The sequence below is a fragment of the Pararge aegeria genome, chromosome 11, assembly GCF_905163445.1.
Source record: "Pararge aegeria chromosome 11, ilParAegt1.1, whole genome shotgun sequence".
Lineage (NCBI taxonomy): Eukaryota > Metazoa > Arthropoda > Insecta > Lepidoptera > Nymphalidae > Pararge > Pararge aegeria.
In genome coordinates this window covers 504688-531144 of record NC_053190.1, presented here as the reverse complement: position 1 = coordinate 531144, position 26457 = coordinate 504688, and the positions used below count along the sequence as shown (strand labels likewise).

General features: G+C 41.4%; 3 protein-coding genes across 3 annotated transcripts; 1 reads left to right on the top strand and 2 right to left on the bottom strand.

Annotated features, from left to right (window-relative positions):
* Positions 1 to 155: 155 nt before the first annotated feature.
* Positions 156 to 15022, bottom strand: LOC120627318 (U4/U6.U5 tri-snRNP-associated protein 1). The gene is made up of 16 exons (XM_039895291.1): positions 14751 to 15022; positions 11150 to 11282; positions 10001 to 10164; positions 9102 to 9234; positions 7987 to 8092; positions 7401 to 7535; positions 6020 to 6133; positions 5483 to 5683; positions 5025 to 5153; positions 4103 to 4190; positions 3484 to 3620; positions 2928 to 3092; positions 2624 to 2729; positions 2177 to 2345; positions 1127 to 1358; positions 156 to 897 (listed from the first exon to the last, which is right to left on the bottom strand). The coding sequence occupies exons 1-16, from the start codon at positions 14887 to 14889 to the stop codon at positions 772 to 774; spliced, it is 2277 nt and encodes a 758-aa protein (XP_039751225.1). The 5' UTR covers positions 14890 to 15022; the 3' UTR covers positions 156 to 771.
* A 663-nt stretch (positions 15023 to 15685) lies between these two features.
* On the bottom strand, positions 15686 to 25141 carry LOC120627541 (WD repeat-containing protein on Y chromosome-like). Its single transcript, XM_039895545.1, has 18 exons — positions 24366 to 25141; positions 23866 to 24055; positions 23429 to 23542; positions 23089 to 23246; positions 22830 to 23006; positions 22363 to 22542; positions 21989 to 22222; positions 21431 to 21683; positions 21067 to 21203; positions 20759 to 20847; positions 20279 to 20473; positions 19355 to 19477; positions 18870 to 19036; positions 18318 to 18529; positions 17886 to 18067; positions 17152 to 17293; positions 16669 to 16866; positions 15686 to 16378 (listed from the first exon to the last, which is right to left on the bottom strand). Exons 1-18 carry the CDS (start codon positions 24621 to 24623, stop codon positions 16235 to 16237), a joined length of 3153 nt encoding a protein of 1050 aa, XP_039751479.1. The 5' UTR covers positions 24624 to 25141; the 3' UTR covers positions 15686 to 16234.
* A 136-nt stretch (positions 25142 to 25277) lies between these two features.
* On the top strand, positions 25278 to 26100 carry LOC120627540 (28S ribosomal protein S21, mitochondrial). Its single transcript, XM_039895544.1, has 2 exons — positions 25278 to 25506; positions 25667 to 26100. Exons 1-2 carry the CDS (start codon positions 25333 to 25335, stop codon positions 25781 to 25783), a joined length of 291 nt encoding a protein of 96 aa, XP_039751478.1. The 5' UTR covers positions 25278 to 25332; the 3' UTR covers positions 25784 to 26100.
* The last annotated feature ends 357 nt before the right edge of the window (positions 26101 to 26457 follow it).

Genomic DNA, 26457 nt, shown 5'->3' with positions numbered 1-26457 from the left:
TAAGATATAGTGATATTGTGTTGTCTATGTTGGCAAGAATTCCATCCTTTTCACAATTATCAAACAAGCTGTGGCTCGCGCTTATTTATTTGCCTACTAGAACGTAGGTTCCACTACACTGTCTGTGAGGTTGTGATTGCAATAAAACTCCGAAATTCCTAAAGTTAATTTATTACAATTTTTAAGATTACAAATGTTGTTATGGTAGTTGGAACTTTTCATTACCGATTTATTCCAAAGGGATTTTGTTGTCAGTGTTCTAATGGTAAAACAACTACTGTAAGCTATTTGCCGCATTGAAAGGGAGGGTTGGGTGGATATTAATGTATAGCGAATGACCTTGTGGTACGATGGAACTGTAAAGGTCATCCTAACAAATGGCTTGATTGACTAATCCATTATAATCAAAACACAAGATTAACCATCACTAACTACTTGTAAAGTAAAAAATGTCGGTCGAAATGAAGAGGTGTCAAATAAAGGCCAAACGCTCGTGAGACAAAGTTTTTTTTCTCTGTCGCTTACAGATAACGTCATTTTAATATTCAGGTATGAGAACTTTATTTTCTAACAAAAACACCTGAAATGCCTCAATGGAATTTGTCTACCTCTTCATACAAGAGCTATCAAGTGTAGTATTAAAATTGAAGTAACGCGTGTGTGTCGATTTCATGGCTAGGTGGAAGGTAGTTGGTCAAGTTTGACGCAGCAGATGTCATTTCGTCGCCACAGTCGTGACGCAAGTGTCGCGGCGCGTAGCGGTGGGGGCAGCTAGTTGTTGGCGTCCCGCTTGGCGCCGCTCAGCACGACGAAGGGCGAGTGCGTCTCCTTCTGCTTCTGCTGCAACATCTGCAGCGTGTTGAGCGGCGTGTCCGTCGAGCTCATCTTCTTCATCAGCTGCAACAGACAGGCGCTTACGTTAACTTCATAGGAAATGGGATTAGTTAAAATTGTTTCAATGGGAATAACAAGAAAACCTAAATTATATTTATAAAGTAAGATCCGATAATTTTTCGGAGGAAATTAATAGTGAAACTTGAAGGACACGCAACCTTATGGCACATTTCGTTACACGAAAGAGAGCGAGAGGTGTTTTATCTGTTGCGTATTTGTGGCGGCGCCTTACCCCTTCCTGCTGCGCTTTCTTGATACGCTTCTCCTGCTTGTTCTTGCCGGGCCCCTTGCCGTGGAACTTGTGCGACAGGTAGCGGAAGGCCTCCTTGGCGCACAGCGGCCGCCCGTCGTCGTCCACGTACTCGAGCTTGATGCTGGGCCGGAAGTTACTCTTCTCGCGGAATTCACTCAGCGGGCCCGAGTAGCCGCCGCCGCGCTCTCGCCGCCCGTACTTGTCGTCCTCGCTGGAAGCGATCGGGCAGGTTAATTACACATGTTTAAACGCTTGTGCCAATGTACAAACGCCGATATTAGACAACCGGTCACAAGAGAACGACTACATCGTACAAGTTCTTTTTTAGACATTGAAAACTTAATTGTTGTTTTGTTTTAGTCGAGTCCTCCTACATTACAAAAAGTAAGACCCTTGTTTAACAAATATCGGTAAGACAAAATTAACGGTTTCAAAGAAGGACTTTAACTATATATATTCTTATTTCTTCATATATATATATATATTCTACTTTCTGCTTAAACAAACACTGATTGAAGGAACCACAAAAAGTGGATATAAACAGTTGACTTACAAGGAATGGTCTTAAATTAGTGTCATCTGCATATCGTCTGCGAAAGGTACAGAAGTCATTTGTGGGATTGAGTATACGCTTTTATAATATGATTCCTAAGGTAATTTTAGACCTACTATTGCATAAGTTTAAAGAATATGTTAAAACACATTTATTACAGCGCGGTTATTACCTTTCACAAGATAGAAAAATGTAAATAGTTGATGTTGAAAAAGAACAACTGCTGAGTTTCTTGCCGGCTTCTTCTCTATAGAATCTGCCTTCCGAACCGGTGGTAGAGTCATCGCAAACAGACAGACTTGACGTTTCAAAAGGGCTTATATAAGGCATTTTTGAAATAAATGAATTTTAAAGAGTGATACTGAGTGACCCTTATGGTAAACACATACTATTGAAACGCGATGCGACGCTACATGCACAACATACAACGCGTATCAGCGAACGCACGAGGGAGACAGTGTTAGCAGGCGGCTCACCCATACGTCTTGTCCTCGATGGAGTAGTTCACGGAGAGCGCGGGCGGCGGGCGCGCGGGGCGGGGCGGGGCGCCCGCGCGCTCCAGGTAGCCCTTGCTGAGCGCCAGCCGCAGCGCGCCCGCCACGCCGGCGCCCAGCGCGGGCTCGGCCTCCAGCCCCGCGCCGCTGCCTGCGAGCGCGACACAGTGAGCACAGACAGATATATGACGTTAATGATCATCACCAGCATATCGATCGATTTACGTCCACTGCTGGACATCATTCTTTTGTGGCGGTTCTATTCCAAAATTCACGATCCCGGGCCGCTTGTTTCCAGCGGCTTTAGATTAGCGGACAAGATGGTGGGTGGTACGAGGTGAAACGTGTTATCGCCAGATGCACCACAGTGTTTTGCAGAAAGCCACTGGGCTTCCTGACCAACGAGCGAGTGAAATGTCCGCGCCTCACCGGAGGCGAGGTCCGCCGGCTTCTCGCTGTCAACATCCACGCGACTCCACGCGCCCGAGTTGGCGTCTATCTCCGGCTCCACCTCCATTTCTTCACGCTCGAAATCCTGCATAACATGAAAATACATTTTTGTCAAATAGTTTTGAACTGTTTTAATGTTTGGAAAGCAAAGGCTGGAAAATTTACAGCTCCTACTCATTAATTTATTTGTTAAATTTTTACAGGTAATGTTCCATAATTAACAAGCCACGAGGCTTGTTAAATATTATATAGCTGGCATTAATAGTGCTGATTATTAGCCCACCATGATCTCGGCGCGGTGGTCGCGGTTGCCCGCCTGCCCGTAGGTGGGGATGTCGCCCAGCGTGCGGCAGAACTCGGCCGTGGCGTCCAGCACCATGGCGCTGTCGGGCCCCTGCTCCCCCGGCTCCCCCGGCTCGTCCTTCGCGTGCCGCAGGATGTGCTCCACCTGGACACGGGGCGCACTGGACACTGCGGCTGCTGAATGGGATTATCGTTCTCCCATACACACATATGGTGACCTAATCAAGTATTAGCCACTGCTCGACAGAGGCTTCTTTTAAGCAGCGCTTATCGATATCCGCCACTTTCCAGTGGTGGTCGCACCATCTAGTTGGGGCCCCTTACACTCCGCTTGCCGTGGCCTCCGTTCAGGGATCTTTACGGGTCCAACGCTAGCACTTCAGCGTGCTAGCCCTAAGAGCTACGTCGGCTACTTTGGTTCTTTGGCGAATAACTTCGTCCCGCTAAGAAACTCAAAGCTTATGAGCATCTTGGAGTTTAAAGCTTAACCTCGTTGTCACTGTCCAACGCACAGTGCACGGGTGCGCGCGGCCTACCTTGGGCACCCTGCTGGGCGCCGCCTCCGCCTGGCGCAGCCGGCGCGCGCGCGCCAGCGCCGCCTGTAGCTCCGTGTCCACCTCCGTCTCGTCGTCGTCCAGCGCGGCCGCCAGCGAGAACTGCTCCGGCTTAACGTCTGGCCGCGTCACACGGATAGCGTTCATTACTTGTTCATAGTTAACCAATGTGAATGCTAAGAATATTCCAAATGACGTTTGAAAAGAAAATTCTTGCGACTCATTTCAAGGTCACGTTATTTTCCTCTCTCTTAATCAATTGTTAAAGATTTGCTTATTTGACATATACTTCTTGAGGATTCTGTACATAAGTGTGTCATGGAAGAAACCGCTAAAAATTATTTGGTAAGCAATCATTTACCACTTAAAGGACTAATACAGTAAGCGTTCAAACATATGGAAACATATTTGGGGCATATCGTCTTAATGAACAAATTTCTTTCTAAATCCGTTAAATATTTGTTTTCATTCTAGCTTGCTTTTACTTTTAATACTTTCATGCACACGAGCGTAACGGCACTTTAAGTCCACATGTATAAAAAAACATTTTAAAAGTCTAAGTAGTGAAATAGAATAGTAAGTGATCTGCAACAGCACGCACCCGTGTCGTCGGTGTGCAGCGGCGCGTTGCCGGCCTCGTGCTCCTCCACGTCGATGGGCTCCTGCTTCGGCTTCTTGCGGATCTTGCCCTGCGGCGCCACTCGGCACGTTACACACTTGTAGCTCAAAGCTAACACTCAATACTAATCTATCGCGATCATCCTCATAATAGTTGTGCCATTTCGGTAAATAATTTATCGAACACGCTTAATTCTGCCATGTCCTAACAAATATACGTCATTCGACAGACACAGAAACTGCCAGGTTAGTCTATTTTAGTTACTTTCACAGCATGACGTCATATGGAATTTTACTTTAATGCAGCGTATATGGGCACTATTTTTGTGCTGCAGAAGAAGTCTGAGATAAATTTAAAGATGTTCAAATAATGACACTGTATAGTCCATACATATTTGAAAATTTGATGTAGCTTCACAAAAGTATTTCTAAATTAAAGACAAAATGTGACTGAGATAATTTGAACATTAGAAGCAAAATTAAACTTGCAGTGTTGCAATATACTACATAAAATAAGTTATTTATTTAAAGGAAATCGTATACAATTTTACAATAAAAAAATTACAGGTCGATATCTCGGTTCAAAGTTTGTATTAAGCGAAAGTTTATAGAAAATTCCTAAATTAACGATAAAAAAGCTTGGGTGTGAATTATTGTTCTCACCGGATCGCTTCGTGAATTTGACAATGTTAGATAGTGCTAAAAAGAAACACCCGGCTAAGTTTGTCGTGGGCTTCTTCTTAGCGTTCGAAACCCTCGTAGCTTCAATTTTAAGTTTACGAATGTAGTTATCGCCATCACTGCTCACTACTTCGTACACATGTGTGTAATGAACGCATCAAAAGTGCCATCTGTCCCTAGTTAAGTTTTGAGTTGAAGGCTACAAGGGTGCGCTGGTGGCTAACCTTCTTCTTGAATTTCTTGAACTTGGCGGGCAGCTCGTGCTCCTGCAGGTAGTCGGACGCCATGCGCAGCTCGGGCAGCCGCAGCGACTCCAGGCGCCGGCCCGGCCCGCCCGCCACGCGCGCCGCCCGCTGCGACGACGGGGGTTAGCCATTCATTTAGCCGTATAGTTAGCAAATTAATATTAACATAAATATTTTTTTTATTATTGACATCTACAAACAGTCATTTATCATATATGTTTCAGTGTTCCGGTGCGATGTCGCGTAGAATCCGATTAGTGATATGACTACCGTACTCCTTAACAAGTTAGCCCGCAGCCATCTTAGACTGAATCATCACTTACCACCAGATGAGATTGCAGCCAAGGGTTAACTAGTAGGATATAAAAAGAAGAAAAATAATATAACATCAAATATCGAGCGAGCACGCATCGGCCAAGCCGGCGGGCGGCGCTCACCATCGCGTCCTCGAGCCGCCGGGCCGCGAGCGCGCCGTCGTCGCCGATGCAGAAGCCGCGCTGCTTTTGGGCGCGCTCGCTGTCGATCTCGTCGTCGTACTTGGCGAGCACGGGCCGCGCGAATCCCAGCGACGCCTCCAGCTCCGCCTCCTCGTCGTAGGCCTGGTAGCCCGTGCGGGCCTTCTTGCGCTCCTGGATGTTCTGCAACACACCGCCGACTTTGTTTATAAATCATCGTTAACTTTCAAGCGAACTGGATAGAAGCGAGCGTGACTTTGCGGAATTCCGAGATATGTAATGAAATTGAAGCTTAATTTGCTATGCCCCGTAAAATCGCCATTCGCTTTTCGCGGAACGAAGCCAATAAGATTCAGTGCGGTGTCTCCCTCCTCCGCCCTTGATACTGACGGGAAACTCGGCATTGCTTGCGCGCCGACACGCCCAATGAGTATACAAAGTAATTGTCTCACTATAATACTCATTAGTTATGCGGACCCACCTAATAACATCAGTAGTTAGTTGCTACTGGCTGCTTACCTTCTTATACTTCTCGTCGTCCACGATGTTGACGTTGACGAGCACGTCCTCGCCGTCCTCGGCCAGCAGCTCCTTGTCGGCCAGCGTCAGCACCGTGACGCTCTCCTCGGGCAGCTGCCACCGAGAGCATTGTGCATTAGCTTCACATTATGTATTACTTTTGTTAAAAAAAAATTCAACAGGAGGATACCATACGGAATTAAAAAAACCCGTCCTTTGCGATTCGCTTTCGCGTTCCACAGATATGAAACAACGACATTCTGTACAGATATATATCCAAGAAAGGATGGTTTATTAGATCTTATAAATAATAAATATTGCTTTTTATTTTTAACCTAACTAGCTTTTGCCCGCGTTTGTTTAGGTTTTTAAAGAAGCAGGTTGTTCACATTATACAATGTGTATTTCCAGGATGCAAGCTATATCTTTGCAAAATTTTCTCAAAATCCGTTTTGCTTTACAAATAACACCCTTTTTTAACCATCCGGATTCTATCCCCTGTGCATTTTCGAGATGCAAACTATCCAGAGACCTTGCCCTATCGTTGTGCCAAGTTTTATCAAGATCGGCAAAGGTAGAAACACAGATAACAAACAAGTACACTTTCGCAATCAACATTATCTACTATGGTTTCATTTTACCTGTTATACTTATCCCACCGTATCACAAGTTACTGCTAATAATCGAGAGTACTGGGCATTAAGAAGCAACGTCAAAAAATTGCCGATTGCGCTCTTCGAGTCCAAAAGTGGAGGCTGTGCGTTGATTATCAGTCAGGGCTTTGAATTTTATATATATATGCTCCCCGCACACACGTCAATGCCATTGGCAATATCCCTGCATATCTATACATCCATATGATAAAATTAGAGTGTCTGTTTGTAATACAATTGAAATAATTTTTCGTTTTTATATCATCTATAAGCGTATACATGTAAAAAACCAAAATAATATTTTTTTTAATTTTTGTCTTTCTAATTGTATGATCGTTCCGACTAATCTCTGAACCGGTTGGACCGATTTTGACGGGCCTTCTATAATAACTTAGACTATGTTAATTTTAGAAAATTAAAGTGATGTTGCAATGTCCAGGTACTTTCTAATACCGCGTGCAGCTCACCATAGGGCCGTCACGTCGGGCGCCACCCAACACTTCTCACAACAACGATATTAATATATAAAGCTGAAGAGTTTGTTCGTTTACTTGAACGCGATGATTTCAGGAACTACTGGTCCGATTTTAAAAATTCTTTTAATGTTCGATTGCCCATCTATCGAGGAAGGCTGTAGGCTATATAGCATTTAAAATCCGGTGCCTTTTTTCCTTTTGAGAGCATCCGCTGTGTGCTCTGCATGAACGATTAATATTGGTGCTACTCACGGCGTCGATGTCGTGCGCGACGCGTAGGCCGCGCAGGTGTCGCGGCGCGTAGGCGCGCGCGCGCTCGCCGCGCTGCTCGTCGGCCAGCAGCGCGCCCACGCCGAACTCCGCGTCCATCTCGTCCAGCAGCGCCGCCTGCGCACGCACGCGGTTACTTCATCCGTGACGAATGCCAACGAACCATAGTCTGTGTACTCATTGATAGTGGTTTGAAAATAGAATAATGGAGACGCGAAGATAGATCGGCGGGAAAGAAAAGTTAGGACGGATTTAAATTAATGAATCGAGAAAAGCAGATTAAGTAAAGTATTGTGGATAGAACGTTACAACTTCGGAATAGATGATTTATTATGGAAACGATGTACTTAAGGAAATATTGTTGTGACGAAACGAGAGTCGTACGGTAATGGAGTTGAGATAAGTTGTGGTCGGTACTATGTTGGTACCTGATGGTGCGTCGGATAAGTATATCTCTTATAGCCTTTGGGTTATTCAGGTGTCATACACGGAGCCCAGCATTATTTTATACAGATAGCTTATGGAGCAGAGGTGGCTCTATACGCACGACTAGTTCCGAAAGTCTTACCCGCTTGGCGGCCTCGCGCTTCTGCTTCTCGATGTCCCGCGAGCGCCGCACCCACGCCGACGCGTCGTCGTCGTCCGACTCGTCCGCCAGCAGCGTGCTCTGCAACCTGTCGCCGACGTCCGCGTTAGGGCAACGTGCATATGCTACTGATTATTGCAGTGCTGTCCTAAACTGGCTTTCTCTCAAGCGTGCTTGGAAATTGGACCAGTATTTAACAACCTTGAAGTTGCTTTACCGCTCAAATACATGGGAGCGGGGCTGGCAAAAGTTGACAACCTATATCTGTTTGGTTTAGCGGCCAAATAAATTACAACTCATATCTGACGTGTAATTAAAAAAGACACGATTTCTTAGTCCGAAGCGTGGCAACCGAGGAGGTACTTAAACACACATAGAGTCGGCTTAGGTTAGGTTTAATCTGCTCGTAACTCTAACAGGTTTATCAGTTACCATTTTAGACTGTGTCGTCCCTTACCGCCGGGACGATAATACAGTAAGGTCGAACTTGCAGTGAAATCCAGGAAGGGCCAGAAGAAGGACTATACACTACAATGGAAACGATTTAACCAAGAAGGGTAGAACAGTCTAAAGATTGTTTTACCCGCCAACAAGGAGTCGTGTTCGCATATAAAACCCTATACTGTCAAGGTAAAATGGGCCTTATATCACTTATTTTAGAATCGGAAATCCTGTACTTCTTCTTCTTCTAATTTTACAAACTCTCTGCAATAAGCCTTAGCTGGAAAATTATACAAATTTAAACTTAATATAATTTTAATATACTGTGATGTTCAATATTTCGAAACTCGAAAACCACTCCTCGAGCGAACAAATCTTGTTTTTTTTTTATAATGGACGGCCCAATGAGAAATTCCACCTGATGGTAAATCAATAACCTGGTAGCTCAAAAACCATTGCCTATAAACAGAGCAACAAACACTTTTTCAACTTGCCGTCCTGCTCGGCAGCAGAAATAAACACAGTCGTCCGCAGACGAGCTCTGCTACCGCTGCGGCAAGGGAGCGGCTCAGTACTCGATCGAGAGATCGCTATGTAGCGATAAGGCTAGTTTTTTTTTATAATTTTTCCTGTGTAAAAGTGACTCTCATTCATACTTGTTTTCCAGCTGGCGTTTCTCGCGGCGCTCGTCGAGGCGCTCGCGCAGCTTGTCCGCCTTGCGCTGCTGCGCGAGGTTGGCGGCGGGCGCGTGGTAGAACTCGCCCAGGTCGTCTTTGATCTTGCCGTCGTCTGCGGACAAGCGAGCTGAGTATCTCATACTCGGGACGATGCTTGCACTCACCGCGGACAGGGCAAACCTAATCTATCGCGATTCCTTGGCATACATCGACCGATCACCAATAGTGATCGCGTAAGAGCTGATGAGAAGCTTTTTATTCTATAGACATCGCCTAAATCGTTAGGCATTCCTTTTAGGCGAAGCCTAGGCTTAATGGAAACGGGCGTAAGTTTATTTGACAGATGTATTGTTAAAACAGTAGGAATGCAGAACCGATGAGGGTTTCCGTACCAAAGCAACAATTTAAAGTACCACTTAGTTTTTAAATGATTAAGATAAAGCGAACAACAACACAAACACGTTTCTTGTGACCCCACAAGAAACGTGGTTTTCCCTTATTTTAGACTATTTTGAAATCAATTCTCTATCTATAACAGTTCATAAGATACAGCCCGTTAACCGACAATCGGAGCCATAGTATAGATTCTCAAATTCAAATTCAATTTCTTTATTCACGTTGGCAACCTTCGAATATGGAACCCAAAAACGTACGAAACTTCGATCCAAACGTTTTTAGATTCAACCGTCTACTAAAGTGTTGCACTGTTTATAGTCTTATACAGAGTGTTAGACTTATACAGCGTGTTGGTCGACCCTGAAAATTTTGTGAAAGTATCGTAATATGATGTATAATTATATTAAACTGATGAAAAAATAGAATACGTGAACATGTTAACTTCGTCGAAACGTCTCTATGATAACACAATTTTTACTCACCGGAGCGTTTTTCCGCGAGCTCAAGTGGTTTGAGCCCCAGCTTGGCTCGCAGCTTGTTGGTCTCATCAATGGACAGGCTGTCGTGCGCGGAGCTACTGACTGGCGCAGGCGACGCCTCGCTCGACTCTCGGCTCTTGACCGAGTCTTGACTCCTGCTTGTATCCCTGGTAAAAAAAAAACATTTTACCAACTAAGTAGCATTTCTTTTTTATACTTATAATTGATGGACAAAGCTTCCTGGTGGTAGTGAATGGAAAACTACTGTCTATAAACAGAACTACTTCGCGTGAAATACAAGGAGCACGTCCTACAACGTGCCGCCCTGTTTCTCATGCACCTGTAATGACACCGGCAAACGCACCTTTCAGATCGGAAAACAGCATAGCAACAATGCTTATTGGCGGTAGAAATTGCTGTAGTACTTGGTCAGAAGAGCTTGAATTTTGTGAATTTCAAATATTTCCAAAATTTTGAAGTTTGAGTGTCAGTCCACTGCAGTAAAGATTAACTAATATAATGTATTATTTTTCTTAATGTTGTCGGGAAGAAGAGATCACTTTTTAGCGACAAAACTACTATTATATACAATATACTTTATGCTACGTTTCAATCCTCTCCCAAATGAAGATGCCCATGCCCAGTAGTGGGATATCAATGAGCTCGTAGTCGTGAGTGCTCTCAGCTGCCCGTTGTCACTCATCGTGTCATAATTGTAAGGCATCGTGTCATACTTTCGACTGCATCGTTTAGGTGGCATTCCTTACGGTCGCTTTCATATCAAGATGTTCGGTGAAAAACTCTACGTAAAATTTGTTTACTAGACCTGCCATTCATACATTTGTTTTCTAAAAGTAATTTAGTTACGAGTAAGTAGCATGGCGAAAAAATACCAGCAGCACATAATTTAAACAAATTCTGTGGATCTTTCACGCAAAAACTAACGAACCAATTAGCCGTATATTCACTTAGAATCTGAGATGATATTTCGTGCTTTATGTCCTGTTAAAGTCAGCCCTGGACTGCAATCTCACCTACTGGTAAATGGTGATGCAGCCTAAGATGGTAGCGGGCTAACCTGTAAGTTGTAAAGGTACGCCGAAACTTCCCACCAAGTAAAAAAGGAATGATGAAGAAGAGGGTCCCTCTAACCTGTGCCCATCGTCGTGTCCGCGGTGCTCCCTGGAGTGGTTGTCGGCGCGCTCTCGCGTGTTGCTGCGGCTGCGGCTACGCGACGCGGCGCCGTTGTCCTTGGCCAGGTGAGAGTCCACCGGCACCTCCTCCACTGGAACAAGATCACACGATTTACCCGCAGCCTACATTTGACGCTTGCATGTCAATGCCGATAGCGCATTACAGCCGAGCACAGGTCTTTATGCTGTAAATTGACCGAGCTATTGCCAATCACACAACAAATCCGCTTTTCTAATACTGAGTCCTATCTAATATTATAAAATTGAAAATATGTTTGTTTGTTTTTCTTTTTACGTTTTTTACGACACAATGCGAACCGAAATACAGTCAATAAGTAAAAAAAGCACAGTTTACTGAGTAGCTTCTCTAAATTCATAGTAAGTAGTAACATTTAAACTGACACTTGGAACAATCTATATTGGATATAAATTATAAAAGAATTATGTAAAAACATAATCAGGATATTTTAAATTTTTTATTTCTCTATTGATTTCCTTTTCAACCTTTTTTTTAAATATTTGCACATATTTTGCTGATATAAATCACCTTTGTGTTCATGTTATAGCATTATTTAGACTATTTTGTACCCCAAGAATCTGTCTAGTGAATAGCACTACAAGATCTAAAGAACAACAAGCAGACCTAGATTAATAAAACATACCAAAGTTTCAAACTAGGTGTTGAAAATAAATTTATTTGTTTCTCTCAATGGAAAATGTAAGAGCTGTTCTGGTAGAAACTACCACCACTATAATTCTACGAGGCCATTTTAAACATGATCATGACCTGAAGCCAAACCAGTTGTTACGTAAGGGTCGAAGAATCTATATACTACATAATGTTATATGAATAAACAATTTAACTATTAGTATTTTAAATATAACACTTTGTGGGCTGCCTTTCCAGTTCTTGCAGCAAGAGAGCTGTGTCACATGACATATATAGAATGCTCTTCGCAATATAGAAAAATTATCATTAAACTCTCATTTTATAATAGGTACTTTATGGTATGTACTTTAGTAGGTAATTTTCATTTATTTATATTAACTTTGCATAAAAATATTATACCTATTTATACTAGTACCTTTTTCTTTTAATAATGTATCTAAATTAATATTTGACCATGTCATGAAGTAATAAACCAAATGTTTTCATTTTAACTGCATTTTCTTTAAATTTTGTTAAGGTGACCCGTGACTTTTTATATATATTATTTATTTTCTATGATATATATTTACAAATTAAAACCATTATGTACTGTTATTTCTCAGTTCAGTTACTAGCGATTGTCCTCGACATCAGCAAACAAACTCTATAAGACGGACCAACCGCGTCGCCTTCACACGCTACTAAAAATAATAATTGAAAGCCCACTAGTAGTTAAAATGAATAGCGCGTTAAAACAAACAAACAAACAACAAAAAAACAAACTATTGATATCATTACAAACATCACATTTGGTTTTGTTTGATTTAGAATATTCTCAGTAAATCTTCATTTTAGCACACAATCGTTGTCAAAGTGTTGTGCTATACCTGAAGATACCTAGTAAGACCATGCTGACACCAACTGTATTTTGTTGCAATTCTTAGGAAAAAAGATCATTTTTTATTTTCTGTAACTTTTTGATTGCTGTTTAAGAAAGTGTGCTAGCGATAGCTGAATGGTTAAGTACTAGTGGTTTCCAAAGTTTTACATTAGGCAGAAAAGTGTCTTACATAGTGTACTGTACAATCTATATACACAATTATATTGAGATATTATTATAGACTATAATATTCCTAATCATTAAGATATCTCTGATTGAAAAAAAATAATGAAGCTTAGAACAATTATGTTAAAGAAGTCTCCTTACAATGAAATTGTTCGCAGACCCATATTCCATCCAATTCCTTTATTTCCAACAAAGTTATTAAATTTTTACAAAACCTATCTTCTTGGATACAGTTTTGAGTTAATTAATATTTAGTAAGAACCTACAACAAAACAAAGTTGTCCCCCCTGCTGTTGGCCTACAGTCTAAAAATAGATATCTAACATCCTGTTGTGAAGTGATTAATAGTGTAATGCGTAGAGTCACACCAAGTTCAGTTTCATACTATTAAAAAAAGTGATAAAAGAAACAAATCTGGAACAATTAAGGAACACAAATGAATACATATTAAACCAGTATCATAAAACTATTTCATTTAGTCATTATTTAGAAAGGAACAATTTTAATTCAAATTCCAATTTTACTTTTTAATACAAATAAATTGGTTTGAAATAGAAAATGATTTGATACTAACATCTTGAGTTACAGATAAACTGTCAAAAACAGCAAAAGAAAAAGGAAAACTACAAAAGATTTTGACTTTGTGAAAAAGCTCCTCAATTGTGGCTTGTAAAAAATTGGTTCATCCATTCAAGTGCTAGTGATACACATACAGATACAGGCAGCTAAGCAGGCAAACTCACAACACATCTCTTCTATGGTAGAGGTTAAAAATAAGCTTTATTCTTATTTAATCTGAACCCAATCATGAACAACATTTAAAGCATTATGATAATTTGATCAGGCAACTTTGAAAAGGGCATATTTTTGGCATGTGAAAATTCCAAAAATACAAGATTGAAAAACTTATTATGTAGTAAAGTAGTAAAAAAATTAACTTTAAGTTCCAATAAGTAATGGGTCAATTGTCAAACAAAAATTACTATTATGAAATGTTACCATATACCCTCTTCAAAATAACATGTTTAACTGAAATATTGTTTAAAACAAATATATTATTATTAGTATGTTTATCAAATTATATCCACATAATGTCTATGACATTATATCCCATAGATAGCCGCATTTTCCAGGACATGACCGAACCTGCACCCAAGTCATACTCTACAGGCTACACACAAGTTATTTGTTGTTTATTTTCATATAATCTTTTTCAAAAATAAACACAATTATATTTAATTATTGAATAGAAATCATAGTATTTGTAGATTAAGAAACCTGCCAATTTGCCCACAAACCCAAATTGAATCAGTGTGGTAGCTCTATAGCTGTCTCTCCTATGAGATGAGGCATGTGCCCAGAAGTGGGACATCAATAGACTGCAATTAGATGAAAGTAAGAAATAGCTCAGCATTAGCAAAAAGTAACCTGGTTTGAACAACTTAGACTTCAGACCTCAAGTGTCAATATAGCTAATTTAATTTATAAAATAAGTTTTGTTTTTGTTTAACATAACACACTATTGTTCTAATCTAAGTTGTGGGTTCCTCTGTACTGACTATGAATAATACCAACCTCTGGGAGCAGCACTCGGGATGCAGTTTTATCTCGAATGCCACCATTCTGAAATAATGAGCAGAATATGCCATTATCTTTGTCAACTTGTTAATACGCCAGTACTCGTAATGACCTTCATAATACATGTTACCCAAAGTTAAGATTAAAACTTGGCTAATGTTTTATAATTATAAGTATAAACGGTAATTATTTGATTTAAGGTTATGCTATAATGAAAATCATTTGCAAGTGTCCAGCGTTAATACGTAAAGTTAAAAGGTTACTAACCGTCTGGGGAGCGCTCTTTCTTGCGATCTTTGTGTTTTCTGTGCCTTTTGCGTTCACGTTCCTCACCGTCTATAGGCGACCGTGACCTACTCCGATGCTTCTTCTTTTTAGACTCCTTTTTGTGTTTTTTAGACCCCATCTTCTTTTTATTTATCTTTTCGATAAACGTCCTAAAGTTTGAGAATAAGTTTTGCGAATATTTCTTAGAAACTTTAAAGTATTTGTAAAAAGTTTATTGTAAATTACTAAATTGCGCTTCAAATTAAAATAGTGGCTTGACAATTGATATATATTATATTTGTCATGGTTGACACTTGACAGAATATGCCACAGACTATAACTATTGTGTATGGCCACCATTATTTTAAATCAAAGTGGACACCAACATCACGGTTTGTGCACTATAGTTATTTTACCTGTGATCTTAAATGGATGGTATTAGATGATCTTTTCAAGTCCGTTAGGATTTCCAATTTCAAATTTATACAGCTGTTGCACTCCTCATAAGCGAAGCGTTGAAGTGTTCATAGTTTTGTTTTTGGAAACACAAATTTATGGGTGGACGAAAGGTACTTAATTCATGGGTGTATGAAGGTAACCTTATGAATTGAGTGCAGTAAACCGACAAACACGCTTCGACTGCTGTATCACACTATCTGATGATTATAATTTCATTGGTATATACAATTACTGTTGCAAGGAAATCATGACGTTGCATTGGTGGTCTTAAATTCACGTTAAACGAATTAAAAACTCACATTATGTAATGCAGTTTCGGATAGCTATAAAATTATTTAGGAATATTATGAAACTATAAATTTTAGTTTTGATTATTATAAAATTTTATTAGGAATGCTTTTAATAAAATGCTTATTACGTTAAAATACATTTATTAGTTTAAAATTTTAAGCTAATTTAAAAATGAGTTTCTTGTAGGTACAGAAATCAGTTTTAAAGTGAAACCCGATATTATGTTATACCTAGGTAGGTATAAAATCGAACTGCAAAGGTTCGTGAGAACCGGTATTGCTAGTCCAGACGCCAGGAGCCCAAAATAAATATTCGATGTTCAACGTGTCCAATGGCTTATAACGACTTTCTCGTTAACTTCGACTGGCTCATAAGCAGGGGTCCGGGGCTCGATATCCGACCGGATCCATTTGAGGGTTTTGATTGTCGATTTTCTGGCAGGTGGCTTCGGTCGTGGCTATTAACCACCCTGCCAACATAGACGTGCCACCAATCAATTTAGCTATCCGACACGATGTCGCGTAGAAACCGATTTAATACAACTGCCATATACTAAAAGGGTAGCCTGTTACCATCTTAGACTACAGACTTAACTTGTAGTGGAGTAAAAAAAATCCAATGGTGTAGAATTTAGCTTCATACGTAACATAACATGTTAAATAGGAATGTCTCGTGAACGGTGAAGTAACCTATAAATGAACTGTATGCGGTGGCTTGCCATCTCGTCCTGGTCTTTACTCCGCGGTCTCCTCGAAGTGCGTGCGTGGCGCGGCGCGGTGTTGTTCGCGGCGCGTGCGCGTGGCGCGCACCAGCTCGGGCGTCGGCGGGCGCCGCACCGGCTGCGTTGACGCCATGCGTAGGTGTGCGTACAGCGGGATCTACGCAACAGCGACACGAGACTAGATTAAGGGAAGTGAAACATGCAGGTCAAGAGCCTGGCCTCTGATTCTTTTTTACTTTCTTTAAAAATAGTAAGTAAGTAGTTAGTAAAACTTTGTCGTCCATGAATGAAGATCTTTCGAACCATGTATTCTGTTAAGTTAAAAATTCTGATACGCTATGGCGTAGAACAGGATAGATTTCCTACGGCAACAAAAACAACAACAACAATCGCTACACATCTAAGGCTGCAGAAACATCCGTGAGTAGTCCGAAGTATTTTACGCACCGTGGGCAGCGCGTCGTCGAGCTGGGGCGGCGCCTGCGGCTCGGGCCGCTGCGGCAGCGCCAGGTGGCGGCCCAGCAGAGGCTCGGCGCACGGCGCACCGAACGTGCGCGTGCGCAGCTCCAGCGCTGTGATGTCGCCGAGCGCGTCCCCCGCCACCTGCCCCGGCACGTAGCGCGACACCCAGCCGCCGCGCCACACCTGCGCTTGTTTAAATTAGAACACTAATCAGACGAAATGTCATGCGACTGTAAAACATAGCGTGCTCAACGTAAAAGATTTATACATTATATGACTTATTCACTTTTCGTCCATTAATACTCTTCAAAAGTCTCAAGAAATAAATCATTTTAAGTGCCTGCCCTGTCATTATACAATACGGTAGCTGGTATCGCAGATCCTCGGCTCAATAATAATCAAACTCGTCAAATATGTATTCGATAGATGGTCAGACGTCTAACCACTAGCAGTTACTAAGGCTCGAACCTTGAAAGTGGTGAAACTGGCCACCTTCCTGACGTCGGGCGGGAAGCGCGGCAGCTCGAGGCTCCGAGGAACGAAGCTGCCCATCGTCTGCAGGTACTCGCCCGACAGCTTCCACACGCGCACGCTGTAGTCCGACGAACCGCTACGAAACAAATTTACCACAGTCAAATTGTAGTGCAGGAAACTGACTGCAAGTCTGATTATAGGGACGAATATACATTTGGATCCCTTAGAATAATTTCAACAGCATTCGATCCCCGGTCGGGCAATACCGAACTGATAAGACGATTTAGCACTCCATTGATGAATATTAGCTACTAGCGATACAAGAGGGCCATCATACCATTGATGAAATTATTAGTGACTTAGCTTAGTTCCACTCTTATCTCCCAACAGATAGAAAAAGGATTGTAAATGTTGATGTTGGAGCAGAGTGCTTTCTAAAGCGGTGGTAAAATTACTACAAACATATCAAATGTGAAAATTATTTTTTTTTTTAAAAAGAGGGGTATAAGACGGTCACCTACTCGTTGGACAGATACGGTAAAGTCGTTGACGCAGGCAACTGCGGTGGAATGCCTCCGAAATGCTACCAACCGCCAAGTGGCGAAGACTCGCGCGGGAAGCCGTGCGATCCAATGATGCCTAACGCCATGGAATTCATTTCAGCAGCCACGAACACTCTGCCAATTTGATTGCATGCCGAGTTGCAAGGTACGGTTTCACGCAGGAACCTGAGCACGAGCCGCTGGCCATCGATGTAGGCCAGCGCGGTGACGCAGCGCAGATGCGCGCGGTAGCTGCTGAGCAGCAGCGGCAGCGGCTGGTCGCGCACGCTGCGCTTGGCGCGCCCCGGCACGCGGTCCCGCCACAGGAACGGGAACGTCAGCCGCAGCAGCGGCATGTTCACGTGCACCTAAACATCGTTGTTTGTAGCCTGTCATAATATGTAACCAGTCATTTCATTACTTCTTATTGTAAAGTTGTTTTAAAATAGAAGAAAAACAAATGTGTTGAAATGAATAAGATAAGAAGCTATAATATTTATAGATGTCTGTTTTATTACTTTTTAATATTTTCAAAACGTTCTTTAAAGATCTCTAAAAAGTAATTTAAAGATGGTTTACACAGCAAGATGTTTAAGAAAATCTAACTAAGTATCTTGCCTCTTCATTCCTGAGGTAGTTCTTCATGAGCCACACCTTGATGTACCCCACCGTGGTGCCAGTGAAAAGGAAGTCGTTGTCGACGTCCGTGGCGAAGGCCGACACGTAGTCGCCGGCGGTGTGGATGCCCTGGAAAGCGCCCTGCAGCCCGCCGGCCGGGTGGTCCGACCAGCACTGCACCCGGCCGTTCTCCAGCCCTACTATGAGGGACGCTGCGAACGCGTTCATTTGTCTTTACTTAAACGTAACTTTGTGACGTTTGTGTATATGTAATACCTATTACTTAGTGTTAAGTGTACTAACTACAATGTATAGTTTCCGTTGTGTCGCTCCACACGAGCGATCAGAATATGAATTGTCGGTGAAAATATGACTGCTTGATACCCCAGGCAGACTGTGTGATAAAAAAAACTGCCACATAATTTTATTATGCCCGCTTTATTAAAATCTGTTTCATTCATATACCGACAATTGTGAGGTAGCCTACACTTGTGGTAAAAGCTAATAGTGACACCTCAACACGTGAGCGTGGTAGTAATTAAGTTTATTTACCAACGCGCATAGCGCAGGGCCGGGTGGTGAGGAAGATCATGGCGTGCGCGGCGAGCTGGCGCATTTTCTGCGCGCGCGCAGGCAGTGCCACCGTGGACACGCGGCGCGCGCGCGCCTTCTGCATTGCGGCCGACGAGTCGATCAGTGACTCGCGAGCGCCGCCCACGCTGGTGAACAAAACAATCAAGGTGAAGCCTTCCCTCCAAATTACTGCCAGAGTTGACTAAGCTTATATCTAAGAGGCTAAATCCCTTCAAGCTTAGGTGTAAACTAGTTAAACTTAGTTCTATGAAAATCTTTAGCTAACTGCATGTAAGATTATTTACTTGAACACCATTAAGTTCTCATCTTTAGTTTCATCTTTCGTTTGTTTCCATTTTTATTATCAAATATATCTGACTGATTACGAGTGACAACGATCTCCGATACAAATGCTATGAAATTATAGTCTCGGGTCAGTATCGTATCGTGTTTGTTTAAAAGACCTTGGCCGCATTATTGTGGAGGTGGAGCGTCGGCCAGAGGCTGCCGGCGCGGCCTGCGGCGAAGCGGCGCGCTTACTGTACTGCAATTTGATCCGCAACATCGGCTCCGTACACGAAAAGCGTCTGTGGAACAAGATATTACATATATATAAAAATATATGTTTTAACTATATGTGTAGTATTAGTAATTATATAGTACCTAGCTGTACCCTGCCACGCTTCGCTTTGGCACATTGTGATTTAATGGTTGAGCAAAATAGATATAACAATCCTTGATGCGTATTATATATCATGCTTAAATTTCAGCTCGATCGGTGCAGAACTTTTTGAGTTTTTGAACAGTACACAAACCAACATAACATTTTTATATATATAGATACGTAATGTACATAATTCTCAAATCCGCCTATTGTACTATCCCGTTTCATGTAACATGTTTCTTGAACCAAAGTTTGTCTAGAGGGACGCTACAAGGCCGCCTTTACGCATATATTTAGTATTATCGTTTGTTTTGTTACCTAGCTTTCTATTTGTATGTGCAATAAACACTTTCTATTCTAATTTCGTGAAAGGTAAACCGAAACTAGCTCGATAAGCAGTTTTCGGGAAACCGACATTACCTGAAGACCAGAGTCCGAACTTGCGTGTTGTCAGTGACTTATGACTTCGAAACGTGGTCGCTGTGTATGGGTCCTATAAGAAGGCTCAGAATCACTCTGAGAACGATGTAGAGAGCTTGCTCGGATCATCAAGTCAGGAATGAAGAGATCCGTAGAAGAACCAGAGTTGCCAACATATTCAACTTTTTTTTATACTCACTCTTACGAGTGAAAGCAAGATATCCAATAAGAACACCTGAGCTGCATAACCTGGCTTGCATAATTAAGCCACTCAAGCATACAGTATAGGACAAACCCTACGTACCTGTACGGCTGGCCAGTTTCCAGCTTCCAGAGGATGAGCTCTGAGTTGTAAGAGGCAGTGGCGAGGGTTAGCGGAGTTCGTACGGCCGCGGCCAGCACGTCGTCCGAGTGACGCGTCTCCCACGACTTTCCCGTCGAGCTGGTGCTGGTGTCCTCGAACTCTGTCACGTGGCGGTTCCATCCTACAGCTAGGATCCTATTGGGTGCATTTAATGATACAAACTTTCGTGAATGGTATAAATAATAACCTGAATATCACTATAAAATCCTTTAGCCTATCTTTATTGATGTGTGCTAAACAAGACCAAAACAAATATGGGCCCTTTCAAAATATCAACAGCATTGGGTTACAACATTTTCAATCCCTGATAGGTATTGTAGGTATCTCCGATAGACTTGGTAGATGGTTCTATTTTTCTTTCCTTGTAAAAAATGATATGTAGTTCAACCTATAAAATTGTTAATGACAAAATAATGTAACCTTCCTTCCACCCAAAAGCAGTTAGTTACTTCGCACATATGTTCAATCGCCAGATTTCTGAGACACAGGCCAGTGTTAAAGTTCCAAACCTACAAAAAGATTTAAGAGTGTTGTGGAGAATAAACTTAGATTCAGCTAAAAGATGGGTCTTATATATAGCACTATTGTTAAACCTACTTTATGATTTCAGAAAATAAACTAGTTTCTAAAATAACACCACGTATGTAGTTTGTTGCCCAATTAAAGGTAAATATATAAAAGATAAAGGAACGGTATTTTTTTTATGGTCTGTGCTTAGGATATAAAACCTTGAGTGTGCCATTCCTGGCACCAGTGAGAAGCAGCTGGTTTCCTGGGTCGAAACAGGCCGCGGTGATCTCGACGGGGATCAGCTCTCCGTGTAACAGACGGGTATGCGCGTCGCGGACCATCACGTTGCGCTTTCCTAATAACGGGAATTCGATTTTAATGCATTTTTATCTGTTCAGTTGGAGACTGAGGGATGCCGTAGAATAAGGCCATTGCAAATCCGATCAAAATCAAATTAAAATGATGCACGACAGCAGGACCTGTTCTTTCTGCGTACATTAAAATAGAGTGGTGAAAACCTGAACAAGTCTTTTTCTACATTAGACTTAAAGTAGTGCATAAGGTAAAGTAATTAATAACAACCTGTTACAGGATCCCAGTTAATGATGATGCTGTCCATTCCACACGTGATGACAACCTTGAAAAGTGGGTTGTAGAGCACTTTTGCTACGGCTCGGGAATGTGTGAAGCCATCCGTATGTTGCGAGTTGAGTTGCTCGTCGAGGATTAACACGGCGATTTTAATAGATGCTAAAATAAACTCGCGGGTTGCAGGGTTGTATACCGCCGAGACGGGCGTGCGCTCGCCGATTTGAGACGGGATGTCGATGTAGGTCTGGAAAAACAAATAAATAAATGTGGCCTTCTTAGAAACAGAATCAGAATTTCCAAATCACCGGAACCTACTCAATACTCTTACTGGATAATTGATGCCACAAATAGAAATGCAGCAGCTACTATATCTTCCATTACGGATAACTTGTGTGTGATAAAGAAAGTTTTTGCGCGTCATGATGCTATTTTAGTTTCTTTCCGAAGAAATGACAAATCAGTATCATTCTATTTTTGCATAATTATAGGTACTCTGCGTCGCCACAGTATCAGCTTATGCGCAGCCTAATGCTGTCGGTTTTTTCTCACCTGTACGCAAACCTGCCCTTGCACGTCCCACACCTTGATGACACGGTCGCGGGACAGCGAATAGATTGTTTGACCGTTGTTCTGCAGCACCAGCGCCGTGACGCCCGCATGATGACCATGAAAGGTAACGTTGGCCTTGCTGGGCACGAAAGGGTTCCACACGCGCACAGTGCAGTCGGGGCCGCCCGTCGCTAACACATGCGCCTCCTCGTCGAACACGAAACACTGAATACCCTGAAATTGGATATTTTTAAATTTCCGTCCACTCCAACCGAAAAAAATGTGTAAGTACACCTGACTACGGACTACCGACAACGGAAATAGTGATCACTATCAGCAAGTTTTGCGGTAGAAGAATCTATAACCAAAACAACCTTATCAACCCGGAACATGTTGTGAGTCTTTGATGCAGCCAGGTCGCACATCAGCATTGCATCAGGGCAGGTGGAGCAAGACACAATGCAATGCAGAGATGCATAGAACGACACTTGACGCACCCAGTCGCTGTGCACCCGGATCATTTCTATCAATCTCATCTCTGGAAGCAGGCGACGCTGGAAAAAATCAAATTAGTTTTACTTAACATAAAAAACGACAAGCTAGAGTTAATTTTGAATTTTATACATTGTTCACATGAAGCGTCTCTACTCTCTTTCTACGTTCCAATTTTCTGGAATATATACAAACCTACAACTTATTGCAGTTAGTACGAGTTTACCTGGTAGAGCAACTTTTATGAGCACTTTTAAAACCTCGGTCAGATTCTTGAGCTTCCCAGAGAATCGCTGCAGGTACAGTGGTTTTACCGTATTTAGTAATCTACCGTCTCAATAGTCAATACCCGCTTTTGCAGATCTACGTGTCTTAGCTGCAACAATGCCCTACCGGGCTGGTTGCGGAAGGGGCCTCGTTTGATGGGTGAAAACGTCAGCACCCGAACATTTCCAGCCACGTCGCCACAAATGAGAATAGATTGCTCGTTTGGATCCTTGTAAAAATGATAGTGCATTGTGCATATCTGAAAATACGTTTACAATATAGCAAAATCCTTAGGGCAAAATGTTAATATGACGTTTACTAAAAAAAAAGTGAAATCTAACCATATATTCCCAACTAGTAATGACAATTTTCAGGGTGAACGTTTTGGCGGTGCAGTCGTAGAAACGAAGATCCCGCTCTGTAGAGCTCGTTACTACGATGTTTACGTCGGGAAGGCACACCATATCTGTCACCCATGTAGTGCGTACCTTTAAGTGTGCTGGTAAGGAAGGAGATATACTGTATTCAAACTGTAAGCTGAATTTTAAGGACCACCTCGACAAATATGTTGGCACATATTTCTTGTTGAGTTACGGTAAGTTGGAACAAAAATGATTTTGAAAAATAAAAATTTAATGTCTCAAACCAGTGATATATCAAAGAATATCAACATAAACTAACGGCTGGATGAGTATGCTGTCCGCAAGAGAGACATTTCGAGGGACCACCAGTTGATCATACCGTCGCGGCTTACAGTCATGTAATTGCCTTGCATTGCATCTGTACTCCTATCCTGGATTTAGTAAACAGAGGTTATACTTACAACGTTGCCTGTTCTAGGTGCGCGTGTAACGTATCACGTATCACAATGAATATATTATGAAAATATGTAAAACCCCAAATCGCTAGAATGAAGCTTGTGAAGCGTAATTTATAATATTCGCAATATTAGATTTTTTCAAATTGTTATTAACTTAGTTGTTAGGTACTTAGTGGATTGTTATGGTTTTTTGTTTAGTATTTAATTAGTGTTAAATTGTATTGACCTCGTTGCCTGAATCAAACAAATAATATAAAAATACCCAGCCGAAGATAAAATAATAGAAATGGGCTTTCCTTAGAAACGTCTGGGCAGAAACATATCCTGGACACGGGTTGGCGATGCTGTGATCGCATAACTACGGGCAGCCCCATGATTGGTAGCTGCAGTGAGGCGCGCTGGTTTTCAGGATCATTCGCGAAATATCCCAGAAGGAGGTGTGAAACGAGCTCGTCCCAATCAATCTCGCCATTACGGGACGTGTTAATCTGCGATAATTAATTTTATTAGGACGTATACTAAACAATCTGGGTGGCCAATGTTATATATAACTACCTGACTACTGCGCCGTTCTTGCCAGGACAGGTGAAGCTCATCACTTGAAGTGCAATACGCTCTTCTATTGGTGCACCCTAGTTCCTAAGCCATGCCACGCAACCCAAATTTACAGAATGGCGTGTACTGAGTTTGTGACCACGGGTGTGTTACAAAATTATTGAAAACCCCAAACAAAACAAAAGGTTATGCGAAAATCATACTCAATACTAAAATACACGCTATCAATTATGTAACCGTAACCTTCATGAACAATATATGGAACTCTTCATCATCGTATTCCACGTTAATTAACGTCCTCAATAGGCTTCTGAATTCTCCAGCCAGCATTTTATTCAGGTACGCCTCTTGGAATGCCTCTTTGATCTTCAGCATGTCTGCCATTGAGCATCTTTCATGGAGGGGGGCATTCCGCCAGCGTAAACGAGATAACGGTACTGTACTACCCTCCGATCTTGACGATATCGACATAATTGACTTCACATCACTATCATTCGCCATTATTATTTCGTGATTTTCTAAATAAATCTATTGCTTATAATATTATTTTATAATGCCGTACAAATTCATTTATTGTCATAATATGATGTAAACAAAATGTCACAACGTTCAAACTTGCGGCGAATCCCGCGCGATTGTCATGCAACTTAATTTAGAGCAATCAAAGCACTGACCTCTCTCAGTGCTCTCATTGCTCTAGAGGTCAGTGAATAAGATCAATTAGCTCGCTAGCTTCGTCTTCGTTGCACTGATGCGATTTCCCGCGTTGATTTCTCACAAAAGAAGCATGTTCCTTAGTTGAAGTTGAAATTTTACTGATTTTAGCAATAGCAAAGGAAGAATTACGAGGTTCAAAATAAGCACAGATGATTGGCGTGCCTTTAAAGCCGCCGCTAGGCGTTGGTTCTGAATGCCGAAACTCGAAAGGCAGCGGGTGTCATGTCGGCTACTTGAGATTTAACACCTATCCGAGGTGTTTATTGGTGTGGCCCTATTAGGTGGATTTAGTTCCCTACTATTTAGAAATTATTGATTTTCTGTATAATTTTATCCAAGCAAAATAAATAATTATGGTTAAAGAAACCTCAAAGAGCTAGAAACCACAGCTGTAAAACAGGGTAATAAAAAAAAAAAAGCTCGAAGACAGCTATTATCTGTCAAATAATTATGCCATAAGAAATAACCTAAAACAAATTGCAAAAATAATAAAATGTTTTTAACATTAAAATTACTAGGAAACAGACATCCCTCATTCATAGCACGCACAGTATTTGTTAAAAACAATAATGTGGAAGATGCGTGTCGCTTGATAAACAGAGTTCTCGGTAAAGATGGTATTTTAGAGCAATACCGTCTTACCAGATATTACGAAAAACCTTTTCAGGTAAATAACTGTATTACATACTGTATTTTTCATTCACTGACCGAGCAAAACGAAAAATAGTTTTCAATCAATACAATAGTATGAATAATATAACTTTTTAATCATTAGTGGTATATATTACACTGAAATATAATGTTTTTATTAATCCCTTCATTTGCAGACAAGACGGCGTGTAAACCATGAAAAATGCAAAGCTATCTATAATGAAGATATGGAGAGAAAAATACAATTTGTTCTTCGAAAAAACCGTCATGAGCCATTTCCAGGGTGCCATTAAATTATAATATCTTAATATAACCTTTTTATCAAATTGAGTGTGGGCTGATCCATGCTTTGTAATTTTTCCCCCAGATAATATTAACTTATTTAATATATTTTAAGAGCAATCAACCATTTACAAAATATTACAGATTTCAAATATTTGTGTCTTATGGCAACAGCAAACATAAAATAAAATATTAGTACCCTCTTATACTCACTACTCCTTATTTTATCTTATAATCTGTGGGAAAAATACTCAGGCATTTAGTCTAAGTAGTATTTATAAATAATTTTTAGTTTGGGAAAGTTATGTAAATAAAACAATATTGTTTATTCTTGACTTTCAACATCCTAAGATCCGGTTGTAATAAGATGTGAACATGGTCAACAATTGCCTTATTGCCCTAGAGGTTGGCAATACTGCTGCCTTGGTAGTAGAAGAGTTCCATCCTGGCCCACAGATGTTAAACCATGGATAGTTCCAACAGAACAGTTCTGTGCATTGTAATGGTAAGTTGCTGTATTAGTTTGGGGATACTCCTCAATGCAGGTTCCTCAGTTGCAGCAACACACTTGTGAGGTGAAGGCTCTTGTTCTCTTATCTTCAACCAAGAGTTGTGCTTGAATTTGCACCCATCATGAATGTGTCAAACATCTTTGTCAATCCTTACTTTGCATTTAGTGGCCCAA